The following is a 22147-nucleotide window of genomic DNA, read 5'->3' as shown; positions in this document are numbered from 1 at the left end:
ACAGCTCGGCACATGTATTTGTAAAATCTAAGTGACTCGTACAACATGGAATTCATATAAAACAGAATAATCAACAGTATTATGGGGGGTCGACTGTAATTAAAATACTCGTACTTCTGATTTCATTTGTTGTGGTATTTCCGGTTATTGTAACACTAGATACATTTCGAGAGATTATAAAAATAATTTTTGTCAACCTCACCGACCACCAATTAATTTCAATATCTGATGAATGATTCAAAGACAAACTATTATAAGGACCAAAGGATCTGGACTCAATCTAACATGTCAGAACCATAACGAAATATCAGATATAATCACTTTATAATTGGGATTTTGTTCATCTAAATACAACATACCGTTATTTACATTTCTCTAAAAAAGTCTAACATCTTTGTTTGATATTTTTTAAAAATCATTAAAGAATCTTATTTGAAATTAATCGTTTAACTGCATTACTACTTTTAGAATTTATCTTTCAGCAAATTCCTTATAATTTTTATTAAATTGCAATTTTCAAATTGCACACCTGTACATTCTTACTATCTGACTGTCCTATCTTTGTCTCAAGAACGAAGTTAGATAGGTGAAAGTCGAGACTAGATGTGCAAACCATGGGAACCGGAGGTCTCGATTAGCTATACAGAAATTTCCGATCTTGAGCGGAAGTTACGTGATTTTAACTCAAATTTTTCTCGAGAACGGAGATAGATAGATAGTCGGTATGATTGGATTGCTATCAGGAAAAAATATGACGAACAGCGGGAAGACACTACTAAAATTGAAACAAGATATGGGAAGCTTCTTCGTTAGTTTAAATTAAAGTATGATAAAAAAAAAATTGCAGAACGGCATTATGACGATGTCAGAATAAATTTGTCGATTTTTCAAGATATCTCTTCACTTTTAAATTAAGTGCTCGATCATCAGCTCCATCACTATTAAAAATTGCTTATCAGCAGATTCTGAGATATCGATGTAGAATAATATATTGCTGGCCTCAGATATTGAATAATCTTTCGTGAAATTTATAAGTCCGTTAAATTGATGAACTAACAATGGTAATTCGGTTTCTTTAAATTTTCCTCGAATGTGTTCTAAAGTTCTGATCTTAAAAATAAATTTCCAGTGTTCACTACTATTACATTTTATTCTCTAATTGATGAATTATTTTTCTTTACAAATTTTAATTGAGGACAAACATCGCTATTAAAATATTAATATTTAAGATTAAAATAATAATATTTTGTTGATTCTTTCTCACAAACAACAACTCTGTCTTCTTTATGCTGTTTATATGCAAAACTTTCAATCTCATTTATGTAATTTTTAATATCTTTTAGCTCCCAAATCACCTTCATTTATTTAGATTATATTTTCAGAAGCCTCAACCTTATGAGCTATATTTACCTAATATTTACTCAAATTTAACGTACAAAAGGTGTCTGTTCTTTAAATTTATTATTCACTACAAAACGAGTTTTAGATAATATCTGCTTCGTTTTGTTTTTAACGAATTGTTTTGCTTTTTCTTTAATTTGACTTCCTTTGAAGTTAAAATACTTGAAAAATGTTTAGATGTTTAAAAATTCAGATTATTATATTTTGCAGAGAAAATTTTAATGAGAATATTAGCATCATATATAAACCCGCATGGATCTATATCTTCAAAAACAGTAGTCATTTTGATGTAATTATTTCAATCAAGGGATTTTTTTAAAAAGATATTATTGTGATTATTTATCAGTGAGTTATAAAAGGAAAAATGGTAAATATGTGTAAAAGGGTATAAAATGTGATAGATGTTATCACATTTTTTATTGGCCATTTATTCTCAATGCCATTCAAAAACGAAATTTACTTTGATGAGTGTTACTTTGATCTTTTAAAGGTGAACAATGTTTTGAATCACAAACATGAAAATATCAAAGGTCAGTGTATATGAAAGTTTATGAAATTTGTTTAATATACCAAAGAAATGTTAATCTATTCGAATAAGAATCTGACAGTTATAAATATGGTGAGAGTCATGCCAGTTAACTTTTCAGAGAGTCATGCCAGTTATCTGGCATGACTCTCTGAAAAGTTAAAAATATCTGTTATCAGGAAACGTATGATGTACAGGGGCAAGACACTACTAAATTAGAGAGCATGTATTTCGAATTAAAGAAATTAAAAATTGCAGCCCAGTATCGTGATATAGGGGCAAGATCGGCATGTTAAGCTTTACTTAAATTTTGTGTAATAAATACTGCTGTAAACTGAAAAAAAAGCTTTGCATATTGTCTATTGGAATGTTACCTTACTATAGAACTGGTTAAAATCAGTTTGGAAATAAAAATAATTAAAATAATTACAACTTTACAAGAAGAGAGAAATTGACGAAGTTGCCCCGGGTATAGGGGCAAGATCGGCAACTTCTCTCTTTTTGTAAAGTTGTAATTATTTTAATTATTTTTATTAAAGTTGCCCCTGGTATAGGGGCAACAGTAATGGGGCAAGATAGGCACGTATATAAAATTATGTTATTAACAATGTATAAGTTGGAATTCACTATTAAAACAAAGAAATACAAATCCAACACCCATTTAATATTATTACAACGAAATGCAAGTTCAAAGACATATATACATGAATAACAAATGCAAACATGTTTTCATTTATCATCTGTTTGATTTTTATCCTTTGCTTCTAATGTGGCTTTATGTTGCCGATCTTACCCCGCTAGTCATGATTTCGAAACATTAAGTACAACCCTGAGAACAGAATGCCAAGCCACGATCTGGCCACGTGAATAAGTTGAAGTTACATCCTTCTAACAGGAAAAGTAACTTTCGTTATCATGGAATTATAACAAAACCTGCCAATTCAATATAAATGGAAAAAAAATATTATATGGAATTGAACGAAAATGAAAATTTGCTTGATAATTCAACTACGCTTGTTGGAGAACAATAAAAACACTACAGTCAACAAGCCACCAATAAAACTCAACTGCCTAACCTATAACCAAAGTCTCCTTTTAATTTGTTTTTAAAAAAAAGCGCTTGACAAACTTGCCCCGCATGCCGAAGTTGCCCCGGTCTCCCCTATATGAAAGACCTGAATAAAAAAAAACAAATAAATGAATAAAATATAAAAGATGTGGTAAATAAATTAATATAAATGTGGGAAAGCGATTTCAATACTGACAAAGAAATCAAGAAATGCATGAAAACAGAACGAAAGAGAGATTCTTAGCTTTATCAAATCTTACAAATGTGTTTTATAATAGCAGAGGCGAGCGAACAAAATTAAATTATGAATTCAAAGGAATTGACAAAGGTAAATATATCAATGTCTGCTCCCAAAATGTAACAGTTAATTATTGTGATAATTATCCAATACGTCGTCTGACAAAGATTTTTCTCTCCTAAAATAGATGATAAAAATTGTTTTGAATTAATAAAATGTGAAATACTTGATCCTGAAAATATCATCCTGTGTTAAAACAAATAATAATTTTTCACTTTTATATGTCATGTAAACCGTATTCGATGCACTATTAGATGCACTCATTTTAAATCAAATCAAGTTGTAGAGAAAAAAAAGATGTATAGAATGCTATGAAATAAGAAGTAAAGAACATAATAAGTCTTATAAACAATTTCATGAATTAATATGAGTTTATCTGATTGGCGATGATGAAATAACATTTTTACTAGGCTAAAGCCGATATCATTTTATTTGCGCTAAAATTCTATAAAAGTACTGTGCATTGTTTTCCATAAAGAAGGTTAAATAACATGTAAAACATTCATTTACCTGTGAAATATGTAGCCGCAATATTTAATTAATTTATTATTGAAAAGTGAAAGCCACATAACTTGTAGGAATTTTAAGCGCAAATTACCTTCACTAACATGGTAGACAAATCGCATCAGATGTAATAGGCACCTTAATACAGAACCGTCGTTCTAGTTATACTTCTTTATGACAAAAATTCCTAGATATCACGGCGGGTTTCTCATTATAATCACAGCCCATCATTGGCCGAGTGGATAAAACCACTGAATACTGGTAGTTGATGGTGGGTTTGAGCCGTGGCTATGGGCTGGTTACGTAGAGTTTTCCGGGTTTTCTTCGCGTTAGTAACACCAAAATAGGGGCACTAGCGTAGCGAGGGGGCAAGGGATTCTATTGTGCCCCGGGCGCCAAGTGGGGTGCCAAGTGGCCTCCAAGACAAACAAGATTTGTTTCTGAAGGGGGCGGGGCGTCAATAAAGTGTCGTGCCCAGGGCGCCAGTTATGTTTGCCACGCCACTGAATAGGGGCCAGTTTCACTTAGAAAGAACTCCGGGAGGCATCCCTCCTCAGCAGATCATCTATCTGCCACCTATCGCATTTCCGTATACAATATATAACTTATATACTGTATGTAGACCCTATATATATAATTTTTTAAGTGTGGCATATTTAGTTGAATGGTATTGTTGATTTTTACTAGTGTTAACAATTTTTCACTTAATATTTGAAATTTGTGGGATGCAATCTTTGCCACATACAGTATGCAGTATTGCCAAATTGTAAAAAGTAATAAGAAAATAAGTAATAATTAATACTATAGCTAGGTTTAAAAATCAGATAAACTGCAAATTGCATTACCTTCCTCATTATAAAATAAAATTACTTTGCAGCTCACCTGCCTTCGATTTAAGTGAAAGTGACCCTCGGGTACTAAAGAAGCACCACTGATATAAATGGACCTATTGAAAAAAGCTGAGCAGTGCAGGCAAACTTCACCTTGTCCAACTAAAAATTAACCATCAATATCGAATATCCGAAGTAAAACATGAATAAAATATGGTAGAAAGTTGTAGTTACTTTAATATATTCTGGCAAAATAGCGATTTTTAATTTTTTCTTCCAGATAGAATCAATAAGGTTATAACACAAAAAATTAAATTAAACTAATGTGAACGATTTCAATCTTGTCTGTAAAGGAACCAAAAATGTTGGAAGAAGTAAACAGACACATATCGAATTTGTCGACTATTATTATTATTTATCGTATTATTATTATTATTTATCGTATTATTATTATTATTTATTTATTTATTTATTTATTATTTTTTTGGTGTTAACTTCGACTCATTTCGATCATCTTTTCTTTGAAAATTGGTGGATTTTAGCAAATGTTGAAATTTTGATACTTTGATTTTCAATATTTTGATATGAAATTTTTTAATGAAAACTTGGTCGAAAATGTTTCAAAAATGACTATGATTGATCAAATAAATGAGGCGTTCTGGTAATTTTGAGAAAACAGTTCTGTGTCAGTAGTATCCATATACTACTAATTTTATTAACATAAAAAATTTTCACTTAATATTTGAAATTAATCATTTAGTGAATAATTACTGCTGCACGATATATGAAAATTTAATGATTTAAAAATATGTACCGTATTTTGTCATATAAAGTATTTCGAAGCTCTAAGTTTTAAATTAAAATCGATTAAATATTTTTAAAAAAGTGAAATTTATAACACATGCCTCAGCAATCCAAAACTCTTGGTTAGAACATTTTTTGAGTATTTTTGTTGTTAAAGATTTATCTCTGTTAAAATTTTTACGAAACGAAACACGCAATATTAATATTTTGTTCAAATTGAAAAATTTGAAACTAACGATTGATTAGGCTTTGAAACACGTCCAAAAGATACTACATTGCGATATAAACTGAAATGTTTGCAATTTAAATATAATAACTTCTCCCTTTCGGCTCTGTTTAAAAACTGCAAATATAAACTCCGAAAACATATAAAAAATATCATTAAATTTTATTAGTCCAGAAGATAACATCTCAATGTCAGATGATAAAATAATGGCTCTGCAAATACGATAACGCTCCTATATACTATGCATAAAATATATACAAAATGACATATATTAGTAACGTTTAATAATTTACTGATATTGTGTAGCTAATAGCCGATAGATAAGTTCTATCTGAAACGCCATTGAAGCGAAATAAAATTTCTTTTCCCGGAGGGACACAAAAAATGATAAAGTTCAACGTATCTGGCTTTTTTTCTTATAATAACAGAAATTCATGAAGTAAAACTTATTTTCTAGAGTGGTTTCAAATCATATAATTAAAATGAATATAGATTATTATTATTATTATTGTCCATGTAAGCTATGTAATTTTTTCCCTTTTTGACCCTTTCTGTCAAGTGTTCTTTTGCTCGTTCTTTAAAGCTTGGCTTGATCCGGTTTTTTTGTTTGAAGCTTTTTCTCCTGTCCCATGGATAAGAAGGCTTTTTAATCATACCCGATGTGGGTTCGGCCGGGCAACGTGAAAAAAGGCCTGTCGTATCCAGTATACACCACCCCCCGGGAAGACCGACCATCTGGCCTAGGTTGTAAATTTACTGACCTTTTATTATCGATAAAACGGTAAATTTTTAAAATGTTATCGGTAAATTTTCCATTTGGAGTACAAATGCAAAAATTAGCGCAACATTGATTGTTTAATTGCCGAATCAACGGTGACTCGTCAACTAAACAATCTTTAGTAGCCCATGACCAATTGAATTCCCCCTTTTTTTATTATTTTGAAAAGTTTCGTCGATCGAAAAATAGAGCAGACTGTAATTCATTAGTTATTAAACATTGGCCAGTGAAAACACTTGCATTTAAATAAATGTTTTTCACTTTGTCAATTAAAATGTTACTCGACTAAAATCGTTATTGCACTCAAGGTGTTACCGATTAAATACTTCATATGATTTTTTTTAAAATAAGATCTTTGTAAAATGAAGAATTTCTTGATTTTCTTGAAATAACTGACTATAGAGAATTACATCTATTGTTTCCAATATAACATTATCCTAACAATAAAATCCCAGTTTCTTAATTAATTTTCCCGTAATTATTAATTACTTTCTGAAGTCATTAATTAAATTAGTTAGTAATTGTTTTATATTATATAGACTTTAAAACACGAACATATCTATTAAAATTCTCTATGTAAAGTTCACAATATATAACACTTTTAAGAATTAATTAACATTATTGTACTATACAGCATGGGCGTAGCCAGAGTTTTGTTATGGGGGGCTAGTGGATGCCAATCTGACACAAAATTGAATTATTTCAAATTATTGTTTATTATTGGGCACCGAGCAAGCCGTTCACCTTTTTTTTTTAGTATTCAAAACTTTTATTTTAGCTTTAGGTGTTTACAAATCGACTCAACACTTTTTCGGCTGTGATTTCCTGGGGGGCACCAGGTTCCCTGGGAGGGGCCGTGCCCACCCAGGCTCCCCCCTCGCTATGCCCATGCTATACAGTAAAGTTTGGTACAATAATGTTACAAAATACGGAAAACCGACTTTAGACTAAACTTTATTCAGGATCCTGGAGATGAGATGTAGTCTCTTAGGAAACACAGAGAAAATAATGTTTAGACAAGAAATAAATACTATACACATGTGATTAAAAAATACAATGCAAAATTTCAATCAATTATTTAATAAACAAATAGTGTTATTATAACAATAAATGCAATAAATGGTTATAAAAATTATATATACCCTACAAACTGTTATTTTGCATTTTCGGATTACTTCATTAATGATACATTTCTGAATTCTTCACTAGCACTGTAAAAAACGCCAATATTGTTATTAATCGAAAGTCTATTCTTCTAGCTATGCTAGCAAAGATGCTCCTCGTCTTTGCCACATCGGGACCGTATATCGGTTGGTTTACATCTGCCTCATACTCATTTACAAATCGCCGTCGATCATATTTTAATCCGTTCTCTACTTGCAGCAATTCTAGTTCTAATAATTCTGTATTAATCATTTAATAATGAAAAATATGGTTCAACAACAGTTTCGATTATTTACTTTGGTTCTTATTATTTATAAATTCTCTTCTTTCTTCCGGAAGTAACGTCACAAAATAAAAGAAAAAAAGGAGTCCAACATAACAAACCGGCATTTGGTAAGTTTAGTTTTGTTTTTCGTATTTTCGGTTGGGAGTGTGAAGTAGTCGCCCATAACCAAACAAAATCCCTAAAGTGAATATAATAAAACAGTAATAACGAAAGAAAAGAAATCGGGTTCCTCCCTATAATACTTTTGTTTTGTTATTTAAGTATGCAGAGATAAGGACTAAGGAAATAGAAGAAAAAAGAAAAATATTTTGGTATCTAGATCATTAGAGTTGAATGGGATAATTGTAATGATTTCCCACTACTTACAATTTTTTACAACTTATGAAAGCACAGCTGGTTTTTAGTGGCTGTGAAACTAAACTAATCACGTACTGTATACATCTGCAATCATCATTTCCAAGCTGTATTAGTAGAGATAATAAAAAGCACTTTCAAAAATCCACATTTACATTTACCTCATCTAATGGAAGTACTGTGAGAGGTAATAGTAAATCCCACAGATTTTGTGTTTAGGACTCATGAAGATATCTGCAGCGAGAGAAATTGTAAATGAAATGAGAGAATCTTTCAGCTGTTAAATTAACAAAATTGGATAATTTTATTTTATCAAACAGATGAAAATCGAACAATAAATTTGCATTAATATACACCAGAATATGCTCAAATAAAATAATTTGATAAAAGTACTAAAAACAAAAGTTTTGTAACAAGGAAAGGCTACAAGTTGCCATGTCTACTTTTCAATAAAATGCTATTTATCGTGAAGATTTCGATGCCCTTCATAAGCAGGTTAACCGTTCATGTGAATATATAATACAAGGAGAAAACTTGAAAAAGAAATACGTCCTAATTTATTAATTAGTAGTTTGCCTGAAAAATTTGAGGTTAATGGCGTGGGGAGTTCAGTAATGTCTGTAGTTTCTTAACTAACATTTGATTTTTGTTTTGTTTGTATTTTTTGTCATTTATATAGGGGAGATCGGGGCAACTTCGGCATGCGGGGCAAGTTTGTCAAGCGCTTTTTTTAAAAAACAAATTAAAAAAAAACTTTGATTATAGGTTAGGCAGTTGAGTTTCATTGGTGGCTTGTTGACAGTAGTGTTTTTATTGTTCTCCAACAAGCGTAGTTGAATTATCAAGCAAATTTTCATTTTCGTTCAATTCCATATAATATTTTTTTTTCCATTTATATTGAATTGGCAAGTTTTGTTATAATTCCATGATAACGAAAGTTACTTTTCCTGTTAGAAGGATGTAACTTCAACTTATTCACGTGGCCAGATCGTGGCTTGGCATTCTGTTCTCAGGGTTGTACTTAATGTTTCGAAATCATGACTAGCGGGGTAAGATCGGCAACATAAAGCCACATTAGAAGCAAAGGATAAAAATCAAACAGATGATAAATGAAAACATGTTTGCATTTGTTATTCATGTATATATGTCTTTGAACTTGCATTTCGTTGTAATAATATTAAATGGGTGTTGGATTTGTATTTCTTTGTTTTAATAGTGAATTCCAACTTATACATTGTTAATAACATAATTTTATATACGTGCCTATCTTGCCCCATTACTGTTGCCCCTATACCAGGGGCAAGTTTAATAAAAATAATTAAAATAATTACAACTTTACAAAAAGAGAGAAGTTGCCGATCTTGCCCCTATACCCGGGGCAACTTCGTCAATTTCTCTCTTCTTGTAAAGTTGTAATTATTTTAATTATTTTTATTTCCAAACTGATTTTAACCAGTTCTATAGTAAGATAACATTCCAATAGACAATATGCAAAGCTTTTTTTTCAGTTTACAGCAGTATTTATTACACAAAATTTAAGTAAAGCTTAACATGCCGATCTTGCCCCGATCTCCCCTATAAATAACTCGCTTTTTAAATTTAATTGAAGAAAATACTTTTTGTCTTATTTCATTTTTCAGTAATTATAAATTTAATATTTTGTCTTTAGTTAAAAATGCAAGTTACTGTTTTTTATGTTTTGTTTTTTTCTGTTTTTATATTTCTATGGCTTTCTGACCAGAATCTAACTTATGAATTATCGAAAGTACAGTATATGTGCAAATACAAACGCCATTGTTATCAATTGTAATTATAGTTTTTCATGTAACGTATAAATCTATAACAAGAACATAAGATTAAAAAAAATAGCAGGTTGAATTTTAATTAGAGAGAAAATAATAAGTTTATGACAGATTCCTCTTTTATGTATGTTCGAAGCATTCTAAAATAAATAAAAGGTTATAGCAGGTGCTATATAAATATCTGATATAGGCTTTTATTTATTTATTATTTACTTATTTCTTTTGCTCTTGTATAGTGACAATCAAAGATAAGCCTGTATAAGGCTTATCTTTGATTGACATGTCACTATACAAGAGCAAAAGAAATTTTTTCAGCATGGTTTGGTTAGGTTGTGCACTACAACGGACACAAATATACCAGAAATTCCGTCACAACACGGACCCATACCACTATCAGCAATCAGCTTAACATGCATAGGATGTCACACAGTAATTTGGTTGGTGCAAAACGTTGAAATTTTTCAGTTTTTATGTTACTTAGCCAAAATAGGGAGATAAAAGGCATACCTTAATGTACTGTACTTCTTTACTAATTAATGCAAAAATATGGCACAAAAATCTAATATTAGCAATACTCGCAATTTTAAATGATACATTCTAATTCTGAAACCAAAAAGAAAAAAAATGGATACTTCTTTATTAATAAATAAAATAAAATTTTAAATACAAGAATAGGACCATGAAGAAATGAAGCCCAAGATTTTCGAATTGTTCTGTACTGAAGTGATAGGGGAATTGTGCTGTGCTGAAGTGATAGGGGAGAAATATAATTACAGCAGAGGACACAAATGATGCAAATGTAATCACAAAATTAAAAACAATTATAGCGTTTATCAAGATTGTATTATTACAACTAGTAAAAACAAATCTGTTCAAGTTGTTGTTAATTAGAAAGATGCAATGCTGAACGTCCACTATCCGTTTATGGATGTCAGTAAACCAGGAAAATCTCAGATTGGATGTCTGCGTTGAGATAATTCCGAAAAATAGAGCAAATCAAAAGAACTATTGAGGAAATACGGATTTTAAAAAACTCTCTTGGAATGTGTTATGAAAAAAATAAAGAACAACATATACGGGTCATCTTCAATCACCTGAAAGATTTATGAGAATGATAATAGAAAGAAGAGGGAAGTATATAGAGTTAAGGAAACTGTGTGGAGAAGTTAAAACGTTGATATTAGAAAGTGAATAAGAAGCTAAGGGAAAGCCAGTAGACAATAGATATAGTTATCCTCGTCGCCTTAAATTCTTTGAAAAGATGTCATCTGGATGATAATGTAACGTACTGTACATCATACGTTACAAATTCAGAAAGTCTTCTACAAGCCCCATTTAATTTCCTGACTTAATGTTAGGGAATACTAAACTAAAGCAAGTATCGATATTGCAAACTATGTATGAACTGGCAACATCCGTGCAAGACCGCTCGAAACAAAAAGATATCTGTTTTCAGTTGTCTGCCAAGTAATGGATGTGAATACAGGTGCATGTATAGTCTTAGATTAGAATAAAGTTTAATTCTAAGTTAATTAAAGGACTACCTCATCATTGTTCTAACAACAGTTATGGACCCAGGAACGAAAAATTAAGTATCGAAAACTAGAATTACAGGAATTAAAATGAAATAGAATTACAAAGACTACAAAAGAAAAATGGCCAGTCAACTAGCTATACGAATAGAACCACTGTGTAAAGAAAACTTCCATACATGGAAAATACAGATGAAGACAATTCTGATCAAAAACGATTCATGGGACTATGTCAGCGAAAAAAAACCAGAAAGTATAATTGGAGATGAAAGTACATCGAAGGCGACAGAACAATGGGACACAGTAGACTCGAAGGCAATGTGTGATATAATTCTCACCATATGCCCAGAAGAATTAAAACAGACAAAAGGATGTGAAACTTTACATGAAATATGGAATAAGCTACATGAAATTTCCGAATCGAAAGGTCCCGCAAGAAAGTCTATGCTACTAAAGAAATTAATTCTCAAGAAAATGAGGGAAGGAAACAACATGGCAGATCACGTAAGAGACTTTTTCGATATAGTAGATAAGTTAAAAAAATGGAAGTCTCCATAATCGAAGAACTATTAACAGTAATACTGCTATATAATATACCGGACTCATCGAAACACAAGAGAAAGTTCTTTCGCTGGACACACTCAAAATGAAGCTAATAGAAGATAAGAGTACGAGGCGAGAAGACGATACCGATGATTCAAAGAATTCGGGTGCGCTGTATATAATCAAACAACGGACAAAACAATCGGAAAATAAGGGCCATTCAAATCCAAATGCCATAACTGTAGCATAATAGGCCATAAGGCAAGTGAACGCTGAAACAGAAACAAGCAAAAACCACCAAGAGCTACGACTATAAGCCTAACAACACGAAAACAGGAATCTTATAATGCTAATATTATCGCAAATAAAGAGAAAGAAAATCATAAATGGTGACTAGACTCATTACACATGTCATGTGTCTCTTCATTACACATGTCATGATAAAGCGAAAATTTCCAACATTGAAAAATCCCACATAAGTGAATTAAACTTGATGTTGTAACTCATCTGCAATGGAAATCAAAGAAAGTGGTGATGTAATAATTGAAACATAAGGCAGATACCAAGCCAAATTGGAGAACATACTCCTCGTACCAGGACTAAGGACCAACCTACTGTCGTAGGGATGATAACTGATCATGGATTCAGTGTACTATTCCAGAAGAACCAGGCAACTATTATGGATCCGAAAACTAAAGGCGTACAAATGCGAGCATTTAAAGAAGGAGGACTATACTATGTGAAAGAAAGGTGGGAGGAATCTAAACTCTCTCAAACAAATGTTAATGAAATGAAAATGTGGCATGAACGTTTAGGTCACTTAAACGAAAGGGATGTATGGCACATGGCCAACAACCTAAAGGTTAGAGGACGAAAAGAACTTGACCCCTGTGAGATCTGAATAAGAAGGAAACAAACCCCATTTTCAAAACGAAACGAAAGAGATGCAGAGAAATATTAGAACTGATCCATACTGACATTTGTGGACCAATGAGAACCACATTATTAACTGAATCGAAATATTTCATCACGTTTATTGATAATCATTCTAGATGGTGTGAAATATATTTCATGAAAAACAAAAAGTAAAGCTTTCGAAAAATTGAAAACATACTTAGCCTTTGTAGAAAATGAAACAGGAAGAGAGATAAAGTCAATAAGAAGTGACAACGAAACCGAATATACTAATAGAGAATTTCAGAACTTCCTGAAACGTAAAGGGATTATGCATGAGAAAACAGCCTGCCACACGCCACAACAAAACGGCATCGCAGAGAGAAGAAATAGAACACTAGTGGAAATGGGAAGATGCATGCTACTCCAAGCAGGACTGAGAGAATGCTTTTGGGTAGAGGCTGTACATACCGCATTATATACAGTAGATCCCCCTATAAGACGGTAGATACGTTCCGTTCTTTATGAATCAATTTTGTAGGAATCATAGTTTACGGACTACGGCTGTTTGAAAGGTTTTCTTCCATAAAATTAATCGATTCTAGACTAATTCGACTCAACATTTCCAAAATACGTATATTTTTTTGAAAATAATCCGTATAAACTACGTTATAAACAAAAAATTGTAGGATTGCTTACCGAGTGTGTACCGTTCGACTACGCCCGTTGCTAAAGCTTGGTTTCGTCGCGGAACAGCGCATCAAACCGCGGCCGCGATTTCTGATATTATTTTTCTGCGAAAACTTCGTTGACCTTTGGAGACATCCTTAATATAAATAATTTTTATGGCCGTTAAATAAGAAATGTTTCTTTCACAAGAAATGTATAAAATTACAGTACTGGACAGACGATAGGTCGCCTAACTCGCCGTAGCGTGACGCTAGACGGCGAAAAATATATATTTAATTATAATAAAGTTACAATAAATTAAGTTAATATATAATTATATATACAGTACCTAATTTATATATAATTAATATATAATTATATGTACAGTACCTAATTTATATATAATTTATATAATACTGTCCAGACGATAGAAATCTCTCCGTAGCGTGGCGCTACGGACGGCGGGAAAGTAGTTCGGCTGCCCGATGACGTTTTACGTATTATAGGAGTTATTTTTACCGTTGTTTACGGATACTGCCACAATTTTTATAGGAATCATAACTATAGGAAACGGTTTTATAGGGGGATCTACTGTATTAGAAATAGATGTCCATCAAAGAGCCTGGAAGGCGACATACCCTTCAAATTATGGACAGGTAGAATGCCAGCAAATATTTTAGGACATTCGGTCAAATGGCATTCACATTAGAGAAGAAACCAGGAAAAAGAAAATTCCTTGAGAAATCCATCAAATGCATATTTACAGGCTACTCTAGCATAACAAAAGCGTATCGTCAATGGAACACGAAAACAAAAAAGAGTTATAACAAGCAAAGATGTCAAATTTATCAACGAATTCCCAAGCAACTCAATGGATAATATCGAAATGATTGAAGATGACAGATCCGACAGAAGGGAAAGACTCGATAATAAAGAAGTGGAATTAGATATCCTTGAACATGATAAGGAACAATTATAACCCAAAAAAATATCTCATCTGAAAATGAAGACAAAAACGAAATGAACAGAATAATGAACTGGTAAGAGCGAATGGGAGACCACGAATCGCTCGAACAGGACGGAGGGAAAGACCCAAAAAGAAGTGAAAATCATGAATCATAAAATGAAAATCATAGAAGAATCTGCCACAATTGGTAAAGATAGTCAAGGACAGTGTAGAGCCTTTAACATATAAAGAAGCCTTGTAATGGAATGACTCAGACAGATGGCAGGCGCCATGGAGGAAGAAATGGAATCCCTAAGAAAACATAACGTATGGAACTTAACGGAACTGCCAGAAGGGGCAACAACTATCAAATGCAAGTGGATCTACAAAGTTAAGGAAAACATCACTGACAGAACAATACGAACAGGGTACACGGATACTAAGAGCAACACTTCTGATCCACTGTAAACGCATAACTAGCGAAGAGATCACTAAGTAAAAATAGTGTCTTCGAGAGGGGGGATTGTTAGGGAATACTAAACTAAGCAAGTGTCGATATCGCAAACTGTGTATGAACTGGCACCACCGTGCAAGACCGCTCGAAACAAGAACAGACGTTTTCAGTTGCGCGCCAAGTTATGGATGGGTGAACAAGTGCATGTATAGTCTTAGATTAGAATAAAGTTAAAGATCTCATCATTGTTCTAACACGTTTAATCACTGAAGAACTTTCTGATTATAGGAACTGAAAGGCGACTAAAAATAAACCAAAAGAGTGAAATTAGCTTTAAATTTTTGCAGTTCTGATGGTGATGACTCGTTATGCTTGATTCACCATTTGAAAGTAACAACTAAAACGAATATGAATAGTAAACTAGACAATTTAATGCTATTTAAATAAAATAACTTTTTAAAATCTAATATATCGAAGGAGACTATTATTTGTATTTCAACAAATCATAATATTACTGTTTAAAGTTGTATTACACACTTTCTATTACAAACTTTCTAAGAACTAATTTTTGNACCACGAATCGCTCGAACAGGACAGAGGGAAAGACCCAAAAAGAAGTGAAAATCATGAATCATAAAATGAAAATCATAGAAGAATCTGCCACAATTGGTAAAGATAGTCAAGGACAGTGTAGAGCCTTTAACATATAAAGAAGCCTTGTAATGGAATGACTCAGACAGATGGCAGGCGCCATGGAGGAAGAAATGGAATCCCTAAGAAAACATAACGTATGGAACTTAACGGAACTGCCAGAAGGGGCAACAACTATCAAATGCAAGTGGATCTACAAAGTTAAGGAAAACATCACTGACAGAACAATACGAACAGGGTACACGGATACTAAGAGCAACACTTCTGATCCACTGTAAACGCATAACTAGCGAAGAGATCACTAAGTAAAAATAGTGTCTTCGAGAGGGGGGATTGTTAGGGAATACTAAACTAAGCAAGTGTCGATATCGCAAACTGTGTATGAACTGGCACCACCGTGCAAGACCGCTCGAAACAAGAACAGACGTTTTCAGTTGCGCGCCAAGTTATGGATGGGTGAACAAGTGCATGTATAGTCTTAGATTAGAATAAAGTTAAAGATCTCATCATTGTTCTAACACGTTTAATCACTGAAGAACTTTCTCATTATAGGAACTGAAAGGCGACTAAAAATAAACCAAAAGAGTGAAATTAGCTTTAAATTTTTGCAGTTCTGATGGTGATGACTCGTTATGCTTGATTCACCATTTGAAAGTAACAACTAAAACGAATATGAATAGTAAACTAGACAATTTAATGCTATTTAAATAAAATAACTTTTTAAAATCTAATATATCGAAGGAGACTATTATTTGTATTTCAACAAATCATAATATTACTGTTTAAAGTTGTATTACACACTTTCTATTACAAACTTTCTAAGAACTAATTTTTGATCTGAAATTAAATAATTAAGTATTATAATTATTACAGATGGAAATTGAAAAGAAATGCTTTCATTATCAAAAAATTTGGAAATACATGGCAACAAAAATTTTAGATTAGCGTTGAAAATGACTTAAAGAATGTTATTTTTGTATTCCAACGTTTATTTTAAAATTATAATTACTAGATAAAATATATGGGCAAGAGTTAATGGATTTAAAAAGTAATCAATTTTATTTTTGTGCCCTTTTTTTAAATTTAAATTTTTTTCTACTATAAATTTAATTTCTTTAAAAATCGATTTTATTAATGACATTTTAAAAGTGAAGTCTAAAATTTTCTTTTGATTATTTTAAAAATAATTTAAATGTAAAAATGTTGTAGAAATTTAAATAACTAGTAAGTATTCTACTTTTTAAGTGCTGTTTTAGAAAAGATTAAATTCTTTAGTAAATATTTGACAATTGTATTGATACTTCTATCAGAACACACTCAAATTTTCCTTTTAGTTTCTGACATTTTAAATTTTCCTTTAAGTTTTGTATATTATTGATAAGAAGTTTTAAAATAAAAAATCTTGAATAGGTTTCTACAGTTTTAAAATTACGATAATAAGAATTGTAAGGTATAATAATAGTATTGTAGTAAAGTATAGTTATAATTTTTTAATATGTTTTGAATTATTAACGTTGACTGGAGGAGATGATACAAAACTACTTTACGATATAGCTTCCAGGTAGGAAATTTTATAAAGTAAAATCAAATATATTGCTGTCGATCGAAAATAAAGTAACATTTTCTTATTATTTATAAACTTTTTCTATTTTTACATCTCATTGCATTGCTTATAACACAATTTTTATTTAGTGCTCTTTTTTGTCACGAAGAAAGTAAATGAATATATTTTGAAATAATTAATTAACCAAAAATATTTTAATGGTATTATTCTATAATGAATTAATAAATATGTACTGTATACATTCATTACTTTATACGAAAGTTATTGAATAGCGGAAGAAGGAAGCAAGATGCTTTTTTTAATTAGTTTAATTTAATTATATAATTTTTTATATTGAAAGATACTTTTAAAATTATCGATCGAGTCTCTGTCAACAAAGTTTCCAGAAACATTACATAACAGAATGGCAAAACGATAATTATTCCTGATTTTAAGCTTTTAAAACGTGATTATAATATTCAAGAATTGAATAATTTTATTAATTTTATTAAAAATTTCATTTATGACATTATTTATTGTAAAAAAGTACTTTATAATATAATTTATTACAAAATTTAAAATGAAAATTATGCAATTTTTTTGAAGTTTTATTCAAATCGACATTAAAAAATATTTAGTTTAATGTTGCGTTATATTGATAAATTAACGAAGTGTTCTAGAAAATAATTTTTTCTAAATAAGAAAGATTTGAATTAAACAAACTTTGTTTTGAAACTTTAAAGATTTCTGCTTATAGACAGAGCATGTCTTTAAATCACAATGAATCAATTAAATTCAATTATTATAGTGTTTTTTATTAGTTTTTATTATTTAGTCTTTTATCAATTAAATTATTTTTACTTAATTCTCAAATTTGAAGTTAGTTTCTAAGAAAGTTAAAATGTTTCATTTACAATATTTTGTTTCAAATAGGTATTTGGAGAATGGGTTTTAGGAGGAGCTGCGTGCAAAATTATTGTGTACGCTCAAATTGTGACTTTGGCAAGCACAACTTTCATACTTACTACTATGAGTTATGACAGATATCAAGCAATTTGCCGACCTTTGACATCTGCGGGAGGAATAAGACAAGCCAAAATTATGATAGCCGTATCCTGGATATTAGCCTTCATCTTGGCTATCCCTCAGTTGTTTATATTTGTTCAGGTATATTTTAAATTTAAATATTTCATATTGTTTTAGTTTATCAAATTATTATGTCTAATTTATTTCATTGAATATAATTTATATTTACAAATTTCAGTAAATAATTCAGCACATATATAATAATTAAAATGTGAAAATGAAGGAAAATGTAAAAATATTAATAAGATATAAATATTTTTAAACGATATATAAAACTTTAAAATTATTTTAACGCATTTAATTGTTCTATAATTACATAATATGTAAAAATATGTTCTACCGATTCATTAATTACACTAATAAAATTTTTATAATAATTTATTAATTTTCTGAATAGTTTTTCAATAATGAATGATGTTAGTACCTATTTAAATGCAAATATATTCACACTAAAATCGAAAAAATATAAGAACAAATGAATAAATTTATACAGTAAAATACTTTTATACATTGTTTTATATTTAAACTTCAGTTTTAACGAATAAAATAAAAATTTTATATATCATTATATCATTCAATGTAGTCATTAATATTTTTATTTTACACTCTGAATAGATTATTACATATCATTTTTTGAAGCAATTTATTTATATCGATATTTGAATACTTGCTTAAATATGTTTAAATGAAGTTTGTTTATTTTAATTTTCTGCGTATAAATTATTTATTATTATAATAAATATAATAATTATTTTTATTATATGTTCCCTTTATAATTCTTTCTTTGTAACAGAAACGATTTTATTCGATTGAAGTGAATATTTACGTAGAAGAAAAATTGTGGAATAATCTAGAAATTTATGATAATTATATTTTATTCTAGAAATTAGTAAAATATTTTAAATATATCTCTATTGCAGAATTTATAGATTTTTAGAGATTTCCCTCTGATGGAGGCTACATATTTTAAACTATTATAGTAATAGAACACGTTTCTTCGTGATATTTCTTGCATTTTTAATAACGACGAAATTTTACTAAATGATCTGACGTAAAAAAAAATTTATTAAATTACAGAAAGTACAGCATGAAATAAGTTCAAATGATAATTAATACATGGTATAAGTAGTCAATTTCAATCTGGACATACTTCGGAAAGGAATCTATGGGATTTATATAGGCTACATTTACTGAGGATTGATGCGAAATACTCGATTGCTAATTATTTATTACATTATTTACAGCGACTGTTTTAATGTACTAAATCCTGTGATTTTATATAACTTAATCTTTATTTCCGTCGGTATGATCATTCAATTTATTTGTATTATTGATATTTATTATTATACGAAAGGAAATTTTTATTAACACTATTTTTCATATTTTCGCGTTACTAATTACGTATTTTATTTTTAATTTTTTTTTTAAAGGTAGAAGCTGGAATTACTGAAAGTGGACGCGTACGATACGAATGTGTCAGCCAAGGTTATACTGCAATTTGGCAAAGGAAACTATATTTTACATGGCTCACAACATATATATTGATTATTCCGACATTTTGTATCTCGTATTGCTATGTTAATGTTCTTAGAGCTATTTGGGAAGCCGGGAGAGGTTCCCAAACGATGTCTCTTCGAAGGTCGATTAATGCCGCATCTACCATACCGAGAGCCAAGATTAAAACTTTAAAATTAACAATATGTATCATTGCCAGTTTTGTTATTTGTTGGACGCCTTATTTCGTGGTACACAACATTCGCATCTACAGCAATTATTCTATAAAGGTACCCAAAAAAATTATAATTGCCGCAGAAACGTTAGCCCTTTTCAACAGTGCTCTTAATCCCATCTTTTACGGATATTTCAACGTAAGAGTTCGTAAAGGTTTCATGGAAATTATATACCGTAAAAAAGATTTTAAAAGTTGTATCTCGAGTCAATCGTATAGCGGTCACGGAAATTCTATAGAAACACGTTGTAGTAATGGTCCTTCTATGCCTCAAAACGAAAACATTACACTTCAAAATAGACCAACTATTGAAACTGTAGTTTGTACCTGCGAAGAAAAGGATCATTTCGCTACAACTTGTTTGTAAAAGTATAAACTCGAAGCTACGGAGACTATTAATATTTTACAATAAGAGACCATACTTGGTGAATATAGAATTTATTTAAGCAATTTCCAGAATATAATTAACATCGATATGTTGTTTTAGAAATGTATGTTCAATATAACTTTTTTTCTTTAGAAAATTGTTGTTAATAATTTAAATTTTTATTCAAAGTGCAATTAAATATGTTCTTCTAAAGTTCAAATAAAATTAAAAAGAAAGATTGCTGTCGATTTATAATTATTTCATTTCATAAATATCTAAGAAACTTATTCAGTATATTTTCAAAAATAATATCAGTAACTTATTTGCATTTCATAAAATAGTGATGAAATTATTTTAAAGAAAATTACAGTAGAAATCACTGATATTATTTTAAAATAAAATTACTATAAAGCTTAAGAAATTGATTGTCAATCATTCTGTCTCTTCGAGTGGTATCTAAGCAACTATTTGACACAATTCAAACTAATTTATAGGAATTCACGTTGATACTGATTTATAATAACGAAATCAACGTGTGTAAGAAATGTAATAAATGTGGTAAAGCGTTTCTGAAAAAAGGAAATTAAAAACGCATATTCAAGTTACTAATTTTGATGTAATTTAATTATTTAATGTCAATAATTGTAATTCAAATAATCTTTATAAATATAAATTACAAAATAAAATATTTAGCATATCATTCATTCATATTTACTAGTTTTGAACAAATAATTAAAATTATCTACAGTTCAAAAATTTTATAAATTTGAATCTTTACATGTGTAATTCACGCTTTAAAAAATAAAATAAAATAACTCGTATACTAAATTTATATCTATATTAATATAATTTTCATTATGTTAAAATTAAAGTTTTCAATTTTTAATGTAAAATAAATAAAAATATATTAATTTTACATATTTCAATGCATATTTAAAATATCTTTTAAATTAATTAATGGTTTTAACTACATTGGCATTCCTTAAGAATACAATGATTATCCGTACTTAAAAATAATAATTTCGTGTTGTTTTTAAACAATTATTCTTTTAAGCGAATTAAACGATTTATTTAGAAAACAACATATACTTATTAATACAAATATGGGAGAAAATCTCGAATATTTAAAGTGAAATGCAAATTACGCTTACTAATAGAGAGGTTGCGGCCGACGTTTTGCGTGTAAAACTATATTTATAAATACAAATTCATCAAAAACTACTTGAAATCTTATATTTTAATCTTATTTATTTTTCGATAAATAGAAGATTATCTGAAATCGATTTATTGGAAACGGAAATCTATAATAACTATAGCATTTTTATCTGAAAAAGTGCATGATTATATCAATATTATATATACTTACAAATAGCCTACTAAAGTGAGAAGGTAAGGAATCGTATTTTTGGCGTCAAATGATCTAAAGGTTTGGTACAGGATGTAGTAATGCCACATCAAAACTGTGCACGAAGAAATTATGAAAATATTAACAGTTTTTGTTGAGTAAGTACATATATTTTCATTTTCTTTTTTATGGAAATGTCTTATTAATGATGTCCTTTCCTGGAGGAACTTTTGTTTTTCGATAATTTTAGCTCATGTCCTAGAATTTTATCGACTAGCAAAAGTAAAAAACTTTAATCATCTGTCAAAAAGAAATTTTAAAAAATTACATTGAATGTGAATTTCAC

At 29.9% G+C, this 22147-nt stretch overlaps 1 protein-coding gene across 1 annotated transcript in view; it reads left to right on the top strand.

Moving 5' to 3' along the window:
• Positions 1–20642, top strand: part of LOC111623384 (gonadotropin-releasing hormone II receptor-like) — a 52293-nt gene extending 31651 nt beyond the window's left edge. The window contains exons 2-3 of the mRNA XM_023365935.1: positions 18208–18441; positions 19791–20642. Coding sequence (XP_023221703.1) covers positions 18208–18441; positions 19791–20456 — 900 coding nt within the window. The 3' untranslated portion in view covers positions 20457–20642. The remainder of the gene's footprint in view (positions 1–18207; positions 18442–19790) is intronic.
• Positions 20643–22147: the final 1505 nt, after the last annotated feature.

This window comes from Centruroides sculpturatus, unplaced genomic scaffold (genome assembly GCF_000671375.1).
Source record: "Centruroides sculpturatus isolate CEXI.00-Female unplaced genomic scaffold, Cexi_2.0 scaffold279, whole genome shotgun sequence".
Taxonomy (NCBI): domain Eukaryota; kingdom Metazoa; phylum Arthropoda; class Arachnida; order Scorpiones; family Buthidae; genus Centruroides; species Centruroides sculpturatus.
Note: the sequence above shows the minus strand (reverse complement) of the source record. Positions and strands in the feature narration are given on the sequence as shown.